The sequence below is a fragment of the Dreissena polymorpha genome, chromosome 5 (assembly GCF_020536995.1).
Source record: "Dreissena polymorpha isolate Duluth1 chromosome 5, UMN_Dpol_1.0, whole genome shotgun sequence".
Classification (NCBI taxonomy): domain Eukaryota; kingdom Metazoa; phylum Mollusca; class Bivalvia; order Myida; family Dreissenidae; genus Dreissena; species Dreissena polymorpha.
In genome coordinates this window covers 21,599,862-21,620,858 of record NC_068359.1, presented here as the reverse complement: position 1 = coordinate 21,620,858, position 20,997 = coordinate 21,599,862, and the positions used below count along the sequence as shown (strand labels likewise).

Here is a 20,997-nt window from a genome sequence, read left to right as displayed (position 1 = left end):
ACAATTTACCCCCTTTGTTTTAAAATAAATCCATTTTTAGTCATGGCGACCTTGACCTTGGAGATATTGACGTAATTCTTTTGAGCGACACGCTGTCCAATGATGGTGAGCAAATGTGCCAAATGATTTTAAAATCTCACAATGAACAACAAAGTTATGGCCTGGACAAGTTTGTTCTGCCCGCCCGCCAGCCGACATTTGTCAAGCTAATAACCAGTTTTTTCCTTTGGAAAACCTGGTTAAATATGTGTATTCTGTGATATATGCCATCAAATGAAAGATTTGCTCATACATTGTTTATTTGTTATTGTTTTCAAATGAAACATTTGATTACAGAATAATTTCTGGAATAAAATATGTTGGATGTTGACAAAAAAGCATAACAATCAAAACTTGCCCCTAAAATGTGATATTACTTTAGTGTAAAATTTAGTAAACAGTGCAACTTACCGCTGTCGTTTACGTATTTTTTCCATTTTTATTGTTTGAAGTGTAATTGAGCGTTTAATACAAGGCTTCAGGCACACTTATCTACAATAAACAAAACATGTCATTGAGTCACAAATCACTCAGATTTAAGCATATTTTAATAAAACTGATATGGTTATTTTGAGTTTGATGGAAGATGAAATTATTCCTTAACAGAAAATGCCAATTACCCACTAATTTGAGGTCTTAATCATTTATCAATTATAAACATCTGTAAGAAGAAGACAATGTTGGCCCTCAAGTGCTCACCTGAGTTCCAGTAAACATTTTGTAGAAATTTCGACCTGATGACCTAGTTTTTGGTCAACGTGACTTGGCCAAGGTGTCTTCAAATATAACATTCTGGTAAAGTTTCATTAAGATTGAGTCATAAATATAGCCCCTATGGTAACACGTTTTTTTCTAAGATTTTATCAGGAGACTTATTTGTCTTTGGTCACATGTGACCCATATTTGAATTCAGCTGAAGACCCGAAGTATTGTAAAAATTAGCATCCTGACCATTCGGGTTAAAGATTTAGTCATAAATGTGGATTCTTTAGTGGAAAAAATGTTGTTTTTTTTTTTTTAAAGATTTGACCTGATGACATATTCTCCAGATGCAGATTTAAAGTCAGTTTAGATATTGTTATATTGATATGAACATTTTCAGCAAGCTTTAAGGAGATGGGGTCTCAAACGTGGTCTCTAAAATGGTTACATTTTTCTCCTCTAAGATGTGACATGGTTAACTAATTGTTTGTTACACATGACGCATATTGAAACTTGGCCTAGATATTGCCAATACAGTCGAAACCCTATGGCTTTTACTCGACGGGACCGACAACAAAAGTTCGAGCCATCAGCGAGCGAATCGAGAGATATTGAAAATTTGAATAGCGGTTGGATTTAAATTGCTCAGGCATGCAAAATTCAAAGTGTCATTACATCATTTTAAGGAACATTATCAAGAAATGAATTATCTACACAGTCACAGGTATGTAAATATTACAGCGCCCTCACACTACTTTGGGGGAAGGGGTCCGCAGCCTTTAGGAGGGGGAATTTTTGCGGCGTTTCACTTTTTGGGGGATTTTTTTACTTACTCTCTCATTATTACATTTGTACATGTTTGCACTATATTCATTGCATTTTACATAATTTAGTATGTTTGCAAAGATTAAATTGAAATAGAATTGAGATATAATAATCATGAGACATATCTTTCTATTAAAAAAAAAAAAAAAAAAAAAAAATATTTTTTAGGGGGAATTTTTCCCCCCAAAAGGGAAAAAAGTATTCTTTTCAGATGAGGGACTGCTGCCGAATTTCGGCGGCAGATTTGATAGATTGAGGGCCCTGTATTATTTCAATCCGTTGATAGTAAGTGTCTGATATTGGGACTTGAATATTGCGCACTAAATCCTTGCGCAAAAATATAGCCAAAGAAGGAAAACTTTGTACGATCGGTAATTTCCGTAACCACTGGTAAAATCGTAGCAGACACAAGTTTTAATCATAATACATATGTTTTCCACTTATATTCGACCACTTTCTTGTTCAATACCAATACATAAATGATTTCAAAGCAATATGTTATTGATTTCAGCAAGTAACACCGTCTATAACCGCGAAAATAAATGCAACATTTTGCACATAGAGGCCCCCTTAATGATACCTTTTCTTAAAGGCCATTCTAAGCGGAATCGATGTATGCAATAAAAAAGATATGTCATGTGCAATCCAAGAAAGAACTTGACACTTATGCTCCATTGGTCATTGTCGGCTCGGGTACTACTTACATGTACCCCGGGTACCGATTATCTTAAACAAACTTCTCTTTTTAAAAAAACTGTGTCAACATGCTTTGTGAGTATGAGTTCGATAATATAGAGGCAATTTTACAGAAATTTGACATAAATGTGAATATATTTAATTTAAAAAAATAGCCAACAACGACCGATTAAGCTTTAAATTTCCCGGGTACCTTTTAGTATATTTAAGAGTACCCGGGGTACATGTACATTTGTAAGTAGTACCCGAGCCGATTATGACCAATCGAGCGACACTAATCAAAATCGACGGTTTTTGCAACTTTTTTTTCGGCCGTATCTATCTATCTTTCTATATATACTGCTAGTCGCCAACAATTAGCATTACAAGCAGTCGCGTGTCAGTGCTAGGAAATTAAGGAAGACGTGTATAGGAGATAAAAAGTAATACATAATGTATTTGTGAGACAAAGCAACAAAGGTGATAGTGTTAGTTAAAAGAAGAAATATACAGATAAAAGGTTAAAACAGCCAACCTGCTTAGAAACTGTGGTCTAGTTTGGTCATCCCCTGCCTAAACTGGTCCAGGGTAGGTGCCTGTACAATATTGGATGGTAGCGAGTTCATTAGTTTCTTGGTGGAATGTAACCTTTTTCAGTGCAATGCTTTATTATAGTTTCCAAATTTATCATATTTAAGGGATTCAGTAGTGAACACCTTTCCATGCCCTACCATTATCTCCGAAAGATTAAACCCGAACAAAAGTTTAAAGTGTAAAACATGCTTCAACTATGATATTTCTTTAGAGAATACAGCCTACATGAAACGATTATTTAGTATATTGTAACCATAAGCAATGGATGGATGAGCGTTTAGATTAAACAATTTAACCCGTGAATCTTACTTCTGAGGATACTAGTGTTGAAGAAGAAAGGCAAGTACATACGTCGACGTAAGTCGCAAGTTCTCTATATATTTTGAATACAAACAGTGCATTCAGCGGTTTACAGTCAAGTCGTACCTAACTTAGGTCCTAAGTCGACTCGCGCGGAAGTCAGCTCGAACGTTGTTTGGTCCACTCGCACGGAAGAAGTCAACTCGTACCTAAGTTAACTCGTACCATATTTAAACTATTGATGTGTTGATGGGTTCTAAATGAGTTATTTATGCATAAACACAAATAAGAAACACTTTCAGAGTTTAGTTCAATGCTTTTTTATTGCAATATTTTCACATAATTATTTTTTCATATTTTTTTTACACAATAGTTACAGGGCCGTACCCAGGAAATGTTTACTGGTGGGGGGGCCCAAACGGGGAGGGTGCGGGAGGGGTTGCCCCTCCCTAATAGTTGTTTTTTATTAGGCACTGTTCAAGGTGAATTTTAATGCATATAGAAACATATGTTGTGTTATAAATTTATGGATATATAACAAGTAAATCAGCACCTTTTTGAAGTCTAAAGCTTTAACCATTGCGGGCCGTCCATAAAGTATGTCACGCTCCAGGTGGGGGGAGGGTGAGTAAGAAAGTGACAGTTTGTGACATGGGGGAGGGGAGTCGGGCCATGTGTGATGTCACACATTTATTTTTAAAAAATTGTATAATTTATTATTATTTCTTTAGTAGAATTTAAAAATAATTTTCAAAAATTTGTGAAACACTTGAATTAGTTTTAAGTCAAAATAAGACTAATTGCGTATCTCCTGATTCTGTTGTTCGAATGTTTAATAGGCAACTTGGCTGGGCCGGCTTATTCAATAGGCACAACCTCCACACAGATTTCAATGACAAAATAATTGGACTGTTCCATTTTTAGTTAGTAAAGGGTTGAAAGAAAATCTAAATTATAATTTCGTTTTTATTAGAGGTTAACACGTGGATAAATATTCACACTGCTCATCGTAACAACCCTACAGTTATAAAAGCCTGTAATGTAAAAGTTCTTTTACCGGTAAGTGAAATTTTAATACGGTTTAATAGTGAATTGAGTTTTAGATTAAATTTAAATTAAGTATTAATTTTAAAAAATGTTCGAAAGTGTGAGTTTGTGACGTACTTTAGGGAAGGGGGTCCAAGATTTTGAAACAGTTTGTGACATGCCGGGGTAAAAATGGTAAAAAAAGCGTGACATGCTGTAGTGAAATAAGGTCACTTCCCCTTTATCAACGACCCCTTGGTGTGAAATTCACACACATGTTTAAATCGTTAGATTTCAGAAATGTATTACACTTTATAAAGAAGTAAAAGCAACCTTTGAAACTAAAAAACCTTGATTATGAAATGTAACATAAAGTATGACTGTAGAGGAGGTTTGATTTCAAAGAGAAAATACTACTATGGTTATATGTCAGTAACTGACATATAACCTTCTAGTATTTTCTCTTTGAAATCAAACCTCCTCTGTATAAAATTTCAAAGTAAATTCATTATAAAATGTTTATCATATTCAAGACAGTTTTCGCAGAAATGTTTCAAGCTATGACTCTAGAGGAGGTTTGAATTCAAAAGAGAAAACACTATTATCGTTCAGACCTACGACCTTCTGTATCAGTTCCATCCATTCGCTGTTTCTCTTTCCTTGTCCAACCATAAGACGTGTTACACCCACAATCAAAAGATGAAGCATTGAGCACAATGGGTAATTGACAGATCGGGGATGTGTGTACAAGGTGATAAGAAAACAATGCCTAGGGGCTTATCTCCACTGGCGAGTAAATTTGCGCTAATCCCCTTGCGTATCAGGGGCAATAAAACACATCTGCACATTTGTATTACAGGGAAGTGTACTGTGGGCCCTTTCGTGTGAGAAAATTTGCAGTAGGCTCATTATTAAAAAATCACAACTCGACAGCCAGCTGGGGGGGGGGCCCGGGCCCCTGGCCCCAGTGCCTGGGTACGGGCCTGAGTTACATTATAGGCACATTATAACACTAACAGACAGTAAAGTATTAAAAAAAATAAAAATTTAATATTATTTTAATTTTATTACAATCTTATCTCTAGGAAACCCTATCAGTAATAGCCTTATATAACCCTCGATAATCAGTAGTAACAATACCATAATCAGCGTAGGTGTAGTGGATGAGGTGTCCGCCTAGCGATCGGGAGTTCGTGGGTTCGAACCCCACTCGGGGTGCGTTCTCATTAACTCCTCCATAGACACCTAGTACTGGTTCTTCCCAGAAAACGGACTCAATAATGTCCCTCTGCCTATAACGCTCGAAAGAGCGGTTGGCAGTATACAAAGATAGATAGATAGCTCTGATCGCCGGACAGATTAGCTGCTTATTGTTAATTTTAGAGGTAAGAAATAGGATAATGGTATTTTCAGGTATCGTAACTTTGTTGACTGATTATGTGACAGACGTTTTATTATTACATTTCCAATTTAAAATTAATATAGTAACATATGAAAATTTCAAAATCTTTCATAACTTATTAAAAAAAATATATATATGCTTATATAAGCACTTTATAACAATTAAATAGAAATTAGAATACAAATAATTAAAAAACAAAAAACATGAACACGGCAATAGAGCTCTAAGTAGACTTTTCACTATTATAAATCAATACCAATTCTCATCAGGCAAACTATTAAACCTATCGGAAAAAAACACCAGGGCGTCAATACAATGCAATAAAACAACGTTTATTAGATAACTTCAAGATCAATTATTGACTTTATAACAAATAAGATTAGAAATAAGTCATACAAAACGATTGCCACAGAAATTAGAAATCCAAAGAGGTCGTTAAATAGAAAACATATGATAAGTTTTGCAACGGACACGCTAAAGAAAATGAATATCACTTTTTACTTGTTTGACATTGTAATGCCATTGGCAAATAAAAAAGACATTATAAACCTTGCTAAATATATTTTAAATGCTAATTATGCAATGCATAATAATAATGACACTAGGGCTGAATGGGTTAATTATTTTGTTGAAGACTCTTTTTTTTAAGTTATGAAATACAAATGTATTAAGTATATTTAATGAAATGCATGGAACTTATCGGTTTCGCATGTTCTGTGTTGCCATTTTTGTTGCATTGAATAGCTTGCTGCCTTGGACACACACTCCTAGAACACAATACACGGATAATCCATCACAAAAAAACGCATGTATTCATCTATACGCATGTAGCCTGTATCACATTTATGTTAAAAATGATAATCTATTATTAATTTAGTCGATTTATATACATAACTAAGACACTTTGATCTATTATGAAATAACCGCATGCAACAAACATCACTTAATTTTAATTTTATTTGATTTAATTTAAAACTGAATATAAAAGTAAAACATATTTATTACAAGCTTAATTAACTTTAATTAAATCTTGCGCGGTACATTTATACAACACCTTTTACAACTTTATCTGTATTGTGACAAACATTAAAGTACACCGGATTAATTATCAACCATTTTATTTTAATTACCTAACTATTCGTATTCATCGTTTTGTGTTGTACTTCTCAAATACATGTACCATGTCTTTGCTTTCTCACAAACACATACCGTGTATAGGCTATAAATTTGCAATATGCTGTTTTATGCCTAATAAATGTTATGTTATGTTATGTTAATTTATTAATGTTTTGCCATTTTAATTATTATTCATTGTATATAACACCTTTCACATCTTTTACACACATTCATATAACTCGTGAAAAACACCGCCCACAAGTGTAAAAGAGACATAAAATTTGACAACCGTATATTCAGATAGTTGAAAAAAGACATAATTTCTATGATATATACTTATAATCTACTTATAAACTACTGATCAAATTATATCCTACATCTTTTTCTGAATATTTTTTTTGGCGTGCGAGTTGACTTCAAAAAGTGCGAGTTGACCAGAAAAGACGTGCTAGTTGACCAAAAAACGTGCAAGTTGACTACCGTATGAGTTGACTTAGGTACGAGTTGACCGGCAACTCATTCAGCTGATGACCAAAAGTTAGTGTTTATGCTTATCCATATCAGCTAATAACAAAACTAGTCCATATAAACGTACTCACAGAGCCTTTGATAATTTTTACTATGGCGGCTCTGGGAGTCCATTTGCACCCCTTAATAAACTCAATAGCAAATCTGCGCACAGATTTCGTGCACATCACTAAAGAGACGTCGTTCCTTACCAATTAAGGAAAGCGATGAATAAACTTCAAAAACACATTAGGTTTACCTGAATGGCAGCCTACGGACGTTATCCATTGCATGCAACCTAAGAAACACAATGATAGTTCAACACACTATTCTTGCTGTCACTTTCATTTTGAAATTTCGAACAGTGTAAATATTCGACGACATTGTTATCGACTTAACGGGTACATTAACTATCACAATGTCGAAAATATTGGTGTAATGCAACCTAAACGATAGCGACACGTTTTGTGGGAAACATTACAACAGTTCCCAATATGGTTGATAGAGCTTACGAAAGAATAACAACGTAAATAAAAAGCAATTATGTCTTGGTTTAATGGTAGCCTCAGGGTACCAATTCTCGAACGATTTTTTGCCGATTTTATATAGTTTGTCAAACTGTTTCAAGTTTTTAAAATTAATTTAAGCTGATATTCAGGTAAAAGACTACTCTTTCTGAAACTATAAAATATAAAGAAAACAAGCGTTAATAACTCAACCTTACCGTTGGTCAAATGAAGTTGGTTCTATTTACATTTTGCAACCCGTATGGAACCAATTATCAAATGTTCACTCAGGCAAGCCATCAGACATTTGTAACACACGTATAAACTGGTAAAATAAATTTATAAACATTGCAACTGACGTGAATAATCATTACTAATATATTTATGCCTCTCTTCGAAGAAGAGGGGGTATATTGTTTTGCACATGTCGGTCCGTGGGTCAGTCCGTCCAGGATCATGAAACTTCATAGGTACTTTGATCATGACTTGCAGATGACCCCTATTGATTTTCAGGTTACTAGGTCAAATGTCAAGGTCACAGTGACTTGAAACAGTAAAATGGTTTCTGGATGATAACTCAAGAATGCTTAGGCCTAGGATCATGAAACTTTATATGTACATTGATCATGACTGCAGATGACCCCTATTGATTTTCAGGTCACTAGGTCAAAGGTCAAGGTCACAGTGACTCGAAATAGTAAAATGGTTTCCGGATGATAACTCAAGAATGCTTAGGCCTAGGATCATGAAACTTCATAGGTATATTGATCATGACTGGCAGATGACCCTTATTGAATTTCAGGTCACTAGGTCAAAGGTCAAGGTCACAGTGACTTGAAACAGTAAAATGGTTTACCGGATGATACATGTAGCTCAAGAATGCTTATGCCTAGGATCATGAAACTTCATAGGTACATTGATCATGACTCGCAGATGACCCCTATTGATTTTCAGGCCACTAGGTCAAAGGTCAAGGTCACAGTGACTCGAAACAGTAAAATGGTTTCCTGATGATAACTCAAGAATAATTAGGCCTAGGATCATGAAACTTCATAGGTACATTGATCATGACTGGCAGATGACCCCTATTGATTTTCAGGTCACTAGGTCAAAGGTCAAGGTCTTAGTGACAAAAAGCGTATTCACACAATGGCTGCCACAACAACTGACAGCCCATGGGAGGCATGCATGTTTTACAAACAGCCCTTGTTTGTTCATTTAATCAAAAGATTAATAATAATTGATACTTTGGACAAACATTTTCCTTTTTTGACTTCTCTAACTGCTGCTTGAATCTTCGAATATTTACTTGATTTTTTTCATGTCATTTGTCTAAAACAAATAACAAGAAAATCTAAATAGATGTATTATATTTATGAATAAAATGATTCTCAATAAATGTGGTTGAATGTTACCGAGTTACGAGTTGGCTTCAGTATGAATTTACCATAAAACAACTTAGTTGTTTGCAACCTAATCCATTAAAATAAAAATAGAAAACAGGTCAAGGTCAAGAATTTAAACGCTTATTTTGACAGTTGTAAACAAAGTGAAAGGTAGTAAAAAGCCTTAAAGGTGAATGAAAACAACGCTCATATTGATGTTTTGATTTAGCCCCTCTATGTATCATATCATACAGCATAAACAGCATAAACTATAATCATTTAGCCACCGTGGAATATACTCATCATGGTAAACAAAACCACTTACGAAAAACAATAGAAAAAAAAGGATGTACACATTAAACTTTATATTGTAGAATTTTCTTGACCTGTCATAAATACATAATTACACAGTAGCTACTCACTGTACATAAGAAATTCTCAACTTCCTTGGGTAAGGTTAAGCTGAAAAATGATAACCTTGAAAAACTGCAAAGTCTGCAATGCTTCTGAATCAACACAATTTTAGTAAAGCTATGGACACATTCTTTGTTACATGATAATGACATAAGTACTTGCATCATGTGGTTGTCAATGAACAAAAAATATAGATTTTAAAACTTGAACTTCTTGAAATTCTGTTTTGTCAACATTTTTCATGACATGACCCCTAAATAGTCAGATGATAGTGCACTTAGTTTTGTATGTTATTAAAGAAATGTTTTATTTTTACAGTAAAGACCTAAAAAAAAACACTATGGACAGAAGGAAAAGAGAGAGAGAACGAGAACGAAAGAGAACTGCAAGGCGACTACTACAGGTATACAATTGTTTACTTCAGCTGTTAACATTATGTATTTTTCTTTCTGTTTAGCAATACATATAATAATTTACTTCTTGATCTATTTACCCTTTAATGTTGTTTATTTAATGTGCTGTTGCAGGGCTCGAATTTAACTTTTTTTTCTACTTGCAAAAAATTGCGAGCAGCTTTAATACCAACTCGCAAAATCAAAAACATTCACGCAAATTTTGATGGAAACATAAAAAACCCTTGGTTTTTAGTTTAGTTCTATTTAAACAAAATAAAAGTACTTAACATGTATACACATTTTATTTCTGCAACCATACAAAGATATCAGTTCCTTGTACCACAAGGGCCCACATTAGGTTGATTGACCATCTTCATCTATAACAAGTTTTAGTCTTATTTTAAGTTATTTTTTCCACTAATTCACTGTTTTCATAGAGGGATTTAAAATCTGTTTTTTCTAACTAAACGGTTAACTTTGCTTTATCTTTTGTATTATGTATATTTTGTGTTATATCCGTCTGTGGGAATAAAGTGACAAGTTATTTTTCGCTTCAATGAACATGTGTGAATAGTCGACTGTTTCACTTCCTTTGTACCAATACCATCCGCGTGTCTGTATATACCAGTCTACATACAAGGTGCGCGCTTACGCATAAGGGTTCTTGGGCGTTCTATAAATTGACCTAAGATTTAGTGATCATGTGTCGAGCAGCATTATACCTACTCATTTCTTTTCACTATTTACTTGCAAAAAAATACTAGTGGCTTAAAACTTGACTCGCATTCGGTATTTTTTACTCGCATTTTGCGAGTGTGCGAGTGTTAATTTCGAGCCCTGCTGTTGATTGTATAAACAACACAATATCAGGGATAACAATAGACGCAGAATCCTGCGTTTTGACGCGAGCAAATAAAAAATGGCTCATTTTTTACGCAACCCTTTTTTCTGCCGTGTGTCATTTTGACGCATCGAAAATTTGACCCGTGCGTTAATCAGTTAACATCTCGAGTTCCATGGTAATAAATCCCGCTGTGCTCTTAATCAAAATTAATGTTTCAGTATTTGAAACTCGGTCTATAATCGAGGGAATAGAGATCTATTCCAGGCGTTGTTTTTTACACTAACAAGTCATAATACGAAACATAAACATTAAGAAAACACATTTCCTCGATTTGATATAATTTATCTGAGTAGAATTAAATTGCTACGTCTTGACCTTTGACATTGTAAATGGCGGACGTATTGTAAATTTACATTAAACCCGCGTTCAATTAAAAAATGGTGATTCAAACAACAACAACAATTCAAATTACATGTAATGGTGATTCAATAATGGAGATACACATGTAGCATTAACTGGATTTAATAAACATTTAATAAGGTTTGTTAAACCAGATAACAACAAGGAAAATTTGGATTATTAAAGTTAAACTACTACTGGTAAGGCATTTTTAAGTGTATGTATTTAGGACATGCATAGTATTCGGATAAACAGTTATAGATATACTAGATGTTCCATGCATTTAGATTGTGTTTTTGTACAAAAGCTATCATAGGGATGATGATAATATAAAGAGGATAAATATGTGATGAAAAGGTGCTACAAGTATCCTAAATTACTTAAATGTGGTATGATGAAGTAGATTTTAATGAGCATTTATTGTTTTTATACCCCCACAAACGAAGTTTAGGGGGGTATATAGGAGTGAACTTGTCGGTCGGTCTGTCGGTCTGTCTGTCGGTCCGTATTAAGTGTCCGCTCTCTAATTCAAGTAGTTTTCATCCGATCTTCACCAAACTTTGTCAGAAGTTGTATCTACATGATGTCTAGGCCAAGTTCGAACATGGGCCTTGCCAGGTCAAAAACTAGGTCACGGGGTCACTTAGTGCGTTTTAAACATTCAGCATGTTGTCCGCTCTCTAATTTATGTAGTTTTCATCAGATCTTCACCAAACTTGGTCAGAAGTTATATCTAGATAATCTTAAGGCCAAGTTTGAAAATGGGCCTTGCCGGGTCAAAAACTAGGTCACAGGGTCACTTAGTGCGTTTTTAACATTCAGCATGGTGTCCTTTCTCTTATTCAAGTAGTTTTCATCCGATCTTTACCAAACTTGGTCAGAAGTTTTATCTAGATGATCTGAAGGCCAAGTTCGAGCATGGGGCATGCCAGATCAAAAACTAGGTCACAGGTTCACTTAGTACGTTTTACACATTGAGCATGGTGTCCGCTCTGTATTTCAAGTAGTTTAAATCCGATCTTCACCACACTTGGTCAGAAGTTGTAACTAGATGATGTGTAGGTCAAGTTCGAACATCATGGGCCATTCCGGGTCAAAAACTAGGTCACAGGGTCACTTAGTGTGTTTAAAACCTCACCATGTTGTCCGCTCTCTAATTCAAGTTGTTTTTATCCAATCTTCACCAAAATTGGTCAGAATTTGTATCTTGATAATGTCTAGGGCAAGTTTGAATATGGGTCATGCCGGGTCAAAAACAAGGTCACGGGGTCACTTAGTGTGTTTTAAACATCACAATGTTGTCCGCACTCTAATTCAAGTAGTTTTCATCCAATCCTCACCAAACTTGGTCACACGTTTTATCTAAATTATCTGTAGGACAAGTTTGAACATGGGCCATTCCAGGCCTTAAACTAGGTCACGGGGTCATTTAGTGCGTTTTTTAACATTCAGCATGGTGTCAACATCAATGGGAATTAACAGGCTGACAGGGGTGCTTAGGAGGGCCTCTCGAGGGGGGCCGTAGATGCTGGTGACCCCCTGGCGCCTACTGAGATCTACTCCATGGTAAAGAAATTTGTCGTGGGTCAGTGGAATCTCCGGACTGACAATTTGGTTTCCCGTAGACATACTTTTATCAGACCCGTGAAAACCCTCAGGCCGCCTGACAGATACTCAGCAAGCATTATGCTTACCAGAGCCATCACGCGCCTTAGGATGGGAACCCCCTATTACTCGGTGGCGTGGGAAAGTATGTCCTTGGTGTAGACCCTGCATGTCCTAGGTGCCAGGAACCCCTCACTGCGCCCCAAATAAGGCCCAGAGGGACCACCTCGAAACTGCATTGCACTCTCATGGACTATTTTTAAACCTTTCCAACTTTCTAGACCACAAGGGAGCAGCTAGGGGCCCGGTCTTCTCTGCCCTCGCCAAATACCTACTAGACTGTCAGATAACTGACGAGATCTAGGTCATTGGGGGAGGGAGAGCAGCCAACACCCACCCAATTATTCATTCATGTGACTGATTTGTTTTTAAACTGTGTAATTTTTACACAAATCTGACATAGTCACTGTAATTGTTTCGGATTTGTGTCATTTTGACACAACTTTGTTTTAGATTTTAATGGGATTATTGTTCAACCTTGCCCTTTCTAAATCAGGCCAATGGTATTGACCTGGTATTCCTAAATATTTTAAAACTTATTTTATAAGAGTACGACGTTAGTCCACCATTTATATTCTTCAGTTTTTTTATAAATTTATATTTATGCCCCCCTTCGAAGAAGAGAGGGTATATTGTTTTGCACATGTCGGTCGGTCCGTCGGTTCGTCCACCAGATGGTTTCCGGATGATAACTCGAGAATGCTTAGGCCTAGGATCATGAAACTTCATAGGTACATTGATCATGAATGGCAGATGACCCTTATTGATTTTCAGGTCACTAGGTCAAAGGTCAAGGTCTCAGTGACTCAAAATAGTAAAATGGTTTCCGGATGATAACTCAAGAATGCTTATGCCTAGGATCATGAAACTTCATAGATACATTGATCATGGCTCGCAGATGACCCCTATTGATTTTCAGGTCAAAGGTCAAGGTCACGGTGACCCAAAGCAGTAAAATGGTTTCCGGATGATAACTCAAGAACACTTATGCCTAGGATCATGAAACTTCATAGATACATTGATAATGACTTGCAGATAACCCCTATTGATTTTCAGGTCACAAGGTCAAAGGTCAAGGTCACAAAAACCCGAAATAGTAAAATGGTTTCCGGATGATAACTCAAGAACACTTAGGCCTAGGATCATGAAACTTCATAGGTACATTGATCATGACTCGCAGATGACCCCTATAGATTTTCAGGTCACTAGGTCAAAGGTCAAGGTCATGGTGACTTGAAATAGTAAAATGGTTTCCAGATGATAACTTAAGAACGCTTATGCCTAGGATCATAAAACTTCATAGGTACATTGATCATGACTCAAAGATGACCCCTATTGATTTTCAGGTCACTAGGTCAAAGGTCAAGGTCACGGTGACCTGAAATAGTAAAATGGTTTCTGGATGATAACTCAAGAACCTATGCCTAGGATCATGAAACTTCATAGAAAGAATGATCATGACTCACAGATAACCCCTATTGATTTTCAGGTCACTAGGTCAAAGGTCAAGGTCACAGTGACCTGAAATAGTAAAATGGTTTCTGGATGATAACTCAAGAACGCTTATGCCTAGATTCATGAAACTTCATAGGTATATTGATCATGACTCGCATATGCATATGATCCCTATTGAATTTCAGGTCACTAGGCCAAAGGTCAAGGTTACAGTGCCAAAAAACGTATTCACACAATGGCTGTCAAGGTCACGGTGACTCAACTTAGAAAAAGGGTTTCCGGATGATAACTCAAGAATGCTTACGCCTAGGATCATGAAAATTCATAGGTACATTGATCATGACTCGCAGATGAAATAATGATAAGTTTGACATTTGGTAAAGATTGAATGAACCCACTACTCTCAGGTGAGCGAACTAGGGCCATCTTGGCCCTCTTTTTAAGATATTGTGTAACTGTTGGAGCATGTTTTTATCTAGTCATTGACTCCTGGTTTTTAAAATCCAAGCTTTTTCCGCTCCATTTTGGGAATACGCCACACTGGAATTTTGGGAATTTCGCGTCGTGAAAATCCCCATTTTGGGAAAAAAAATATTCGCAAAATTGGCTCAATTGGGAAAAATTATCGCATGTAAATAGTGTTTCTTATATTACAAAGAAGCCGTTAACTGGTAAATAACGACTATTTTAATAACTTATTATTAAAATTTTACAAAGTATTATGAACATGTGAGATAAGTGCAGGTTTTTTAATCTGAATTTGGGGAAAGGCCTGGCCTTTTTTGAGGTGAAAAAAATGGTGCGAAGCGCCGGATTTTGAGGAAAATAAGGAAAGTCTTAAATAATCATTAGCACATTTTACAGTTTTTAAAACAAATTCAAGGCAACAGATTATTTAATTATGCAACACTTTTTATTTTCTACACCGGATCAGGTTAACTTATATATTTTAAGGTGAAAATAATTTTTTTTTTTTTTTTTTTTTTTGGAATTGGGAGTTTTTTTTTCAATTGGGAAAAAAAAGACCAGATTTGCATTGGGAATGGGGCCGAATTTCAGACCCGTGGCATAGGGCGGAAAAAGCCTGAAATTTATTGAAATCCCTGCAACATTTTATAAAAAAATTATTCACAATATGAAGTAATTTAATTACACTCGGCTTGAGTTTGAATTTGAATATTACCAAAACTGTTCAATTACTGATTTGGGTGCAAATGTACCATAATAATTGTTCAATTGCATTCAAAAGTTTGTACAATTATAGATATGATTTAAAAACACCTTTTTAGCTCACCTGCATGAGCACAATGTGCTCATGGTGAGCTTTGTGATCGCCTTTTGTCCGTTGTCCGTTGTGCGGCGTCAACATTTGCCTTGTTAATTCTCTAGAGGCCACATATATTGTCTAATCTTCATGAAATGTGGTCAGAAGATTTGTCTCAATGATATCTTGGATGAGTTAAAAAATAGTAACCTTTGCTTGAAAAACATGGCTGCAAAGTGGCGGGGCATTTTTCCTTATATGGCTATATATGGCTATAGTAAAATCTTGTTCACACTCTAGAGGCCACATTTATTGTCTGATCTTCATGAAACTTGGTCAGAAGATTTATCCTAATAATATCTCAATGGAGTTGGAAACTGGGTCATGCTGGGTTAAAAACTAGGTCACTAGGTCAAAAAAAGAGAAAAACCTTGTAAACACTGTAGAAGTCACATTTCATGCCCAATCTTCATGTAACTTCATGGGCAGTTTTTCTTATTTGGCTATAGAGAAACCTTGTAAACACTCTTGAAGTCACAATTTTTTCCCAATCATCATGAAAGTTGGTCAAAACATTGGTTTTATTGATATCTCGGACAAGATTGAAAATGGTCCAGATCGGTGAAAAAACATTGCCGCCAGTGGGCGGATCATTTTTCTCTATTCGATATAGTGAAAACATGTGAACACCCTAGAAGTCACATTTTTGGCCCAATTTTGAATGAAATATGGTCAGAACATTTGTTTCCTTGATACGAGAGTTGAGTTAAAAAATGGTTGAATAACATGGCTGCCAGGGGGGGGGGGAGTTTTTAACCAGGTTTTCCGAAGGAAAAAACTGGTTATTAGATTGGCGAATGCGGGCGGGCTGGCTGGCTGGCGGGCGGGCGGAACAAGCTTGTCCGGGCCATAACTATGTCGTTCATGGTCAGATTTTAAAATCATTTGGCACATTTGTTCACCATCATTGGACGGTGTGTCGCGCGAAATAATTACGTCGATATCTCCAAGGTCAAGGTCACACTTTTAGTTCAAAGGTCAAAAATGGCCATAAATGAGCTTGTCCTGGCCATAACTATGTCATTCATTGTGAGATTTTAAAATCATTTGGCACATTTGTTCACCATCATGGGACGGTGTGTCGCACGAAAGAATCACGTCAATATCTCCAATGTCAAGGTCGCCACGACTAAAAATAGATTTTTTTTAAAAACAAACTTACAAAGGGGGGTTAATTTTGTTTGTTCATTTCAAAAGTTCAGTTTGAGTTTTCTCCCGTTATCAGATTTTTTTTTCACAATGAAAATCTGGTTTTGTGACAATTTTGTCCCTTGTCTTATATTTATATAGTAAAAACAGCTTGTGAACACTCTAGAAGTCACATTATTTGCCCAATCATCATGAAACTTGGTGAAAAGATTGGTTTTATATATATCTCAGATGAGTTCGCGAATGGTCCGGATAGGTCAAATTTTCCTTATGTGAGAGCGAAACCTTGTGATTAAACACTATAGAAGTCACATTTTTTGCCTAATCATCGTAAAACTTAGTCAATACATTGGTTTTATTGATTTCTCGGACAAGTTGGAAAATTGCTCAGATCGGTGAAGCACACTTTTTTAGCTCACCTGATTGCTCAGGTGAGGTTTTAGGATTGGTCTTTGTCTGCCGTCCGTCCATATTTGGTTTGTTAACACTCTAGCATTCACATTTATCAAGCATTCCTTATCAAAGTTGCTAAAAGATCTCAGTCAATTTTGATAATGAGCAAAATCACATAATTAATGCCATAATTATTGCCCTAAGATTGTCCAAATTTTCTTTATATTATACAAAATCCTTGTAAACACTCTAGAGGTCACAATTTTATTTCAGACTTTATGAATCTTAGTAATAATATTTATTTTTGTAAGCAAAGTTTGATGTTCGGTTAGGGGGGGGTCAACTCAATATAAAGGTAACCAGGTCAAATCTTACAAAAACAAAAACACTCCATGCGCCAGAGTTTTGGTTCAATAATGACGAAACTTGACCCGAATGTTTGTCTGGGCAATCTCTAGGTAAAGTTTGACATTTAATTGGTAAAGATTGAATGAACCGACTCCTCTCAGGTGAGCGAACTAGGGCCATCTTGGCCCTCTTGTTTCTTATATGGCTATATATGGCTTTAGTGAAACCTTGTTAAAACTCTAGAGGCCACATTTATTGTCTGATCACCATGAAATTTGGTCAGAAGATTGGTCTCAATGATATCTTGGTTGAGTTCGAAAATGGTTACGTTTGCTTGAAAAACATGGCTGCCAAGGGGTGACAAATTATTTCTTACATGGCTATATATGGCTATAGTAAAATTTTGTTAACACTCTAGAGGCTACATTTATTGTCCAATCCTCATGAAACTTGGTCAGAAGATTCATCCCAATAATATCTTGGAAGAGTTCAAAAATGATGCCGGTTGGTGGAAAAACATGGCCACCAAGGGGTTGTGACATTTTTCCTTATATAGCTATAGTAAAACCTTGCTCACACTCTAGAAGCCACATTTATTGTCCAATCATCATGAAACTTGGTCAGAAGATTTGTCCCAATGATATCTCTGACAAGTTCGAAAATGGTTCCAGTTGCCAGGGGGCGGGGCATTATTCCTTATATGGCTTCATGGATCTTCATGAATTTTTGTCAGAATATTTATTAAACTGATATCTTGGTGTATGTGTATGAAAATGGTTCTGGTCTGTTGAAAGACGTGGCTGCCAAGGTGTTCACTAGTCATGAAAGTTGGTTAGAACATTTGTTCTAATGACATCTTTGACTGCACAGAACAGATCTTTTCTTTGAATGTCAGGTGAGCAACTTTGGGCCTTTCAGGCCCTCTTGGTTTGTAATATTCATTCCAAATGGAATAAATCCCCTTTTTTTACATTGTTAATGTTATCTTGGACAGACCAAGCACTTTTTTTATAGACATCATTTCATACAATTGAATGTATATGATTTTTATCTAGAAATGCCAAGATCCAGACGAGCAAGAAGGAGTCCAGTTCAGCTTTGAGATGCCCGGAGACCAGAACAAGGCTTACAACGATTTCCATGGTATGTCAGTGTCTTTTATATATAACAGCATCACAACAGTTGTGAAAATAGGTCCATTGTAAGACAAAATCCTTAATAAATCACCGTATCTGAAATGATAAAGTGTTCTATTACAGTGTCCCTTATAAATCACAATATCAAAATATGTAGTTGTCCTTGGGAATTGTGAATCTGTTATAAATAATATACATGTAGCTGAACACTTAGGTATACAAAGATTTCAATTGTTAATCAGAGTCTTTAATCAATGACAAAATCACAACTGAGGTGTTAAAATACAGTGATTTTTTTTTTGCTAAAAATTACAGCCGATTTTTGGCTGCTTACCAATGGCAAAAATCAAAGTTTTTTCCCAAAAGCTGACCAAAATTTCCCCCAAAAAGCCAAATTTCCAATTTTTTTTTTTAAAGAAGTCTCTTATGACTTATGATTTCTTAACGCTAGATCTCAACTTTTTAATTTAACATTCTACAAAATATATAACTTTTAATTTAGTCCTTTTTGTTGATAAATAATTCCCAAATTTGCCACTTTTATAAATTAAAGCAATCCCAATTTGACCAGACTCCTTTTCCCAAATTGGCTAGAAAAACCCCTGAACATGCACTGAAAAACATTTTTAATTCTGTTACTTATACTCATATTTATGATGCTTAATTTCTCTGGATTTCATGGTTTAATCGCACTATTTTACCAAATTTCATGGTTTATCGCGCTAATTTTCCCAATTCAAATGGCACAGGCTGTAACAAATAAAAGCAAAAAAAATCTGTGCAAGGACAGTGTCTGTAATAAATGGCGATTGCTCAACGCTGAGGTATACTAATATTTCCATGCAAATAATAAAATCAAATCATGATACCAGATGGCAAATGCATACAAAGAGTTACAGCATGCAGCAACATTGTAGTACATGACATTTGAAGAACACTGTGCCATACAAAGATTTAATGGTCAGACAGAGTCTTAAATAAAAAAAAAAATTCAGATCAATTAGCTTCTTGTTATGAGTAATCTGTTATAAAGCACAGTAGTGGAACACTGGGAATTCACACAGTTTCATGGTAGAACAGAGTTCATAATAATTCACAATACTTGTCTTGTTATGCCCCCGAAGGAGAGCATATACATGTAGTGATGGGACTGTCCGTCCGCCTGTCCGTCTTACTTTGCGTTAAGGTTTCGAAAAACGCTCATAACTTCTATGTCGCTTCAGATAGCAATTTCATATTTGACATACATGTGTATATGGACAAGGCCTTTCCAAACGCACACAAATTTTGACCCCTGTGACCTATACATTGAACTTAGGGTCTGCGTTTAGGTTTTGAAATCTGCGTTTAGGTTTCAAAAAAAGCTCATAACTTCTATCAAGCGTTTATTGGGGGCATAAGTCATCCTATGGTGACAGCTCTTGTTATTTGTAACAATTAGATTTTTTCTTGGTGGTTATTGTCCCTTACTGGTATCACCGGAGGGGACTTATGGTTTGCGCTCTGTCTGTCTGTCTGTCAGTCAGTCACACTTTTCTGGATCCTGCAATAACTTTAAAAGTTCTTAATATTTTTTCATCAAACTTGAAACATGGATAGATGGCAATATGTTCATTATGCACGTCATTTCATTGTGATCCTACATAAAATTTTTTGGTTGCTATGGCAACAAATAGACTAGAAATACTGCTGAAAATGGTGGTTTTCTAGATCCTGCGATAACTTTAAAAGTCCTTAATATTTTTTCATGAAACTTGAAACATGGATACCGTATATGTCCTTATTGACGCTCATGCCCTATTAGACGCGCAGGCCGTCTTTTCTGGGGTTGATCGGAATTTATCGGAACCATATGATAAGATTTATGTAGCCCATAATTCATAAAAGAGTGACACATAACATCTGAAAACATTGTTTCTGCGGCCATTTTGTTTGCAACACGTTGACACCGTAATTTGCTGAGATCGGGAGATAGAGAATACTAGGTTAGGGTTGAATACAGAAAAGTTTATGTTGCAAGGCTTTGAATGCCGGGAGCGCGAGCCTTGGCGAGTTTAAAACTTTTAAACCTTGAAGTTTAAAACTTCTCTGTATTCAACGCTAATCCTAGTATTCTATTTATCCCATTTGATTTTTTTTCAATGTGAAATTTAACATAAATAGATCTAAAAACCTTAACAATAATTTAAATTCAGTTTTAAAAGCGCTTAAAATCTAACGAATGTAACCATGCGTAGTGATATAAATATATTTGTTCTGGTACGCAAAATAGTCTTAAACAAATTCACACACAAACTGTAAAACAAGTAAAAATATCACCATATGCCTCGATTCAATTTTTACGCAGTATGCAAATTGTAACACATTACGACCGTGAAAAGAAGATTTTACTTTACTA

General features: G+C 35.6%; 2 protein-coding genes across 14 annotated transcripts in view; one reads left to right on the top strand and one right to left on the bottom strand.

The window, feature by feature from the left end:
• Window positions 1–3,330, bottom strand: part of LOC127831776 (zinc finger protein 436-like) — a 29,449-nt gene extending 26,119 nt beyond the window's left edge. For 4 of the 13 annotated variants that reach the window (XM_052356827.1, XM_052356838.1, XM_052356832.1 and 1 more), the window contains exons 1-3: window positions 3,145–3,284; window positions 2,777–2,837; window positions 451–531 (exon numbers count right to left, since the gene is read on the bottom strand). Coding sequence is in view for 6 of the 13 variants with exons in the window: in XM_052356836.1 (XP_052212796.1) it covers window positions 451–476 (26 nt within the window). In the remaining 7 variants the exon portion in view is untranslated. Of the gene's footprint in view, window positions 1–450; window positions 532–2,776; window positions 2,838–3,144 lie in introns of those variants that run through there. The other 9 variants (XM_052356834.1, XM_052356839.1, XM_052356830.1 and 6 more) reach the window with 8 other exon arrangements.
• LOC127831782 (uncharacterized) overlaps window positions 3,039–20,997 on the top strand; it is a 36,198-nt gene continuing 18,239 nt past the window's right edge. Inside the window, exons 1-3 of the mRNA XM_052356853.1 lie at window positions 3,039–3,174; window positions 9,810–9,894; window positions 18,519–18,606. Coding sequence (XP_052212813.1) covers window positions 9,832–9,894; window positions 18,519–18,606 — 151 coding nt within the window. The 5' untranslated portion in view covers window positions 3,039–3,174; window positions 9,810–9,831. The remainder of the gene's footprint in view (window positions 3,175–9,809; window positions 9,895–18,518; window positions 18,607–20,997) is intronic.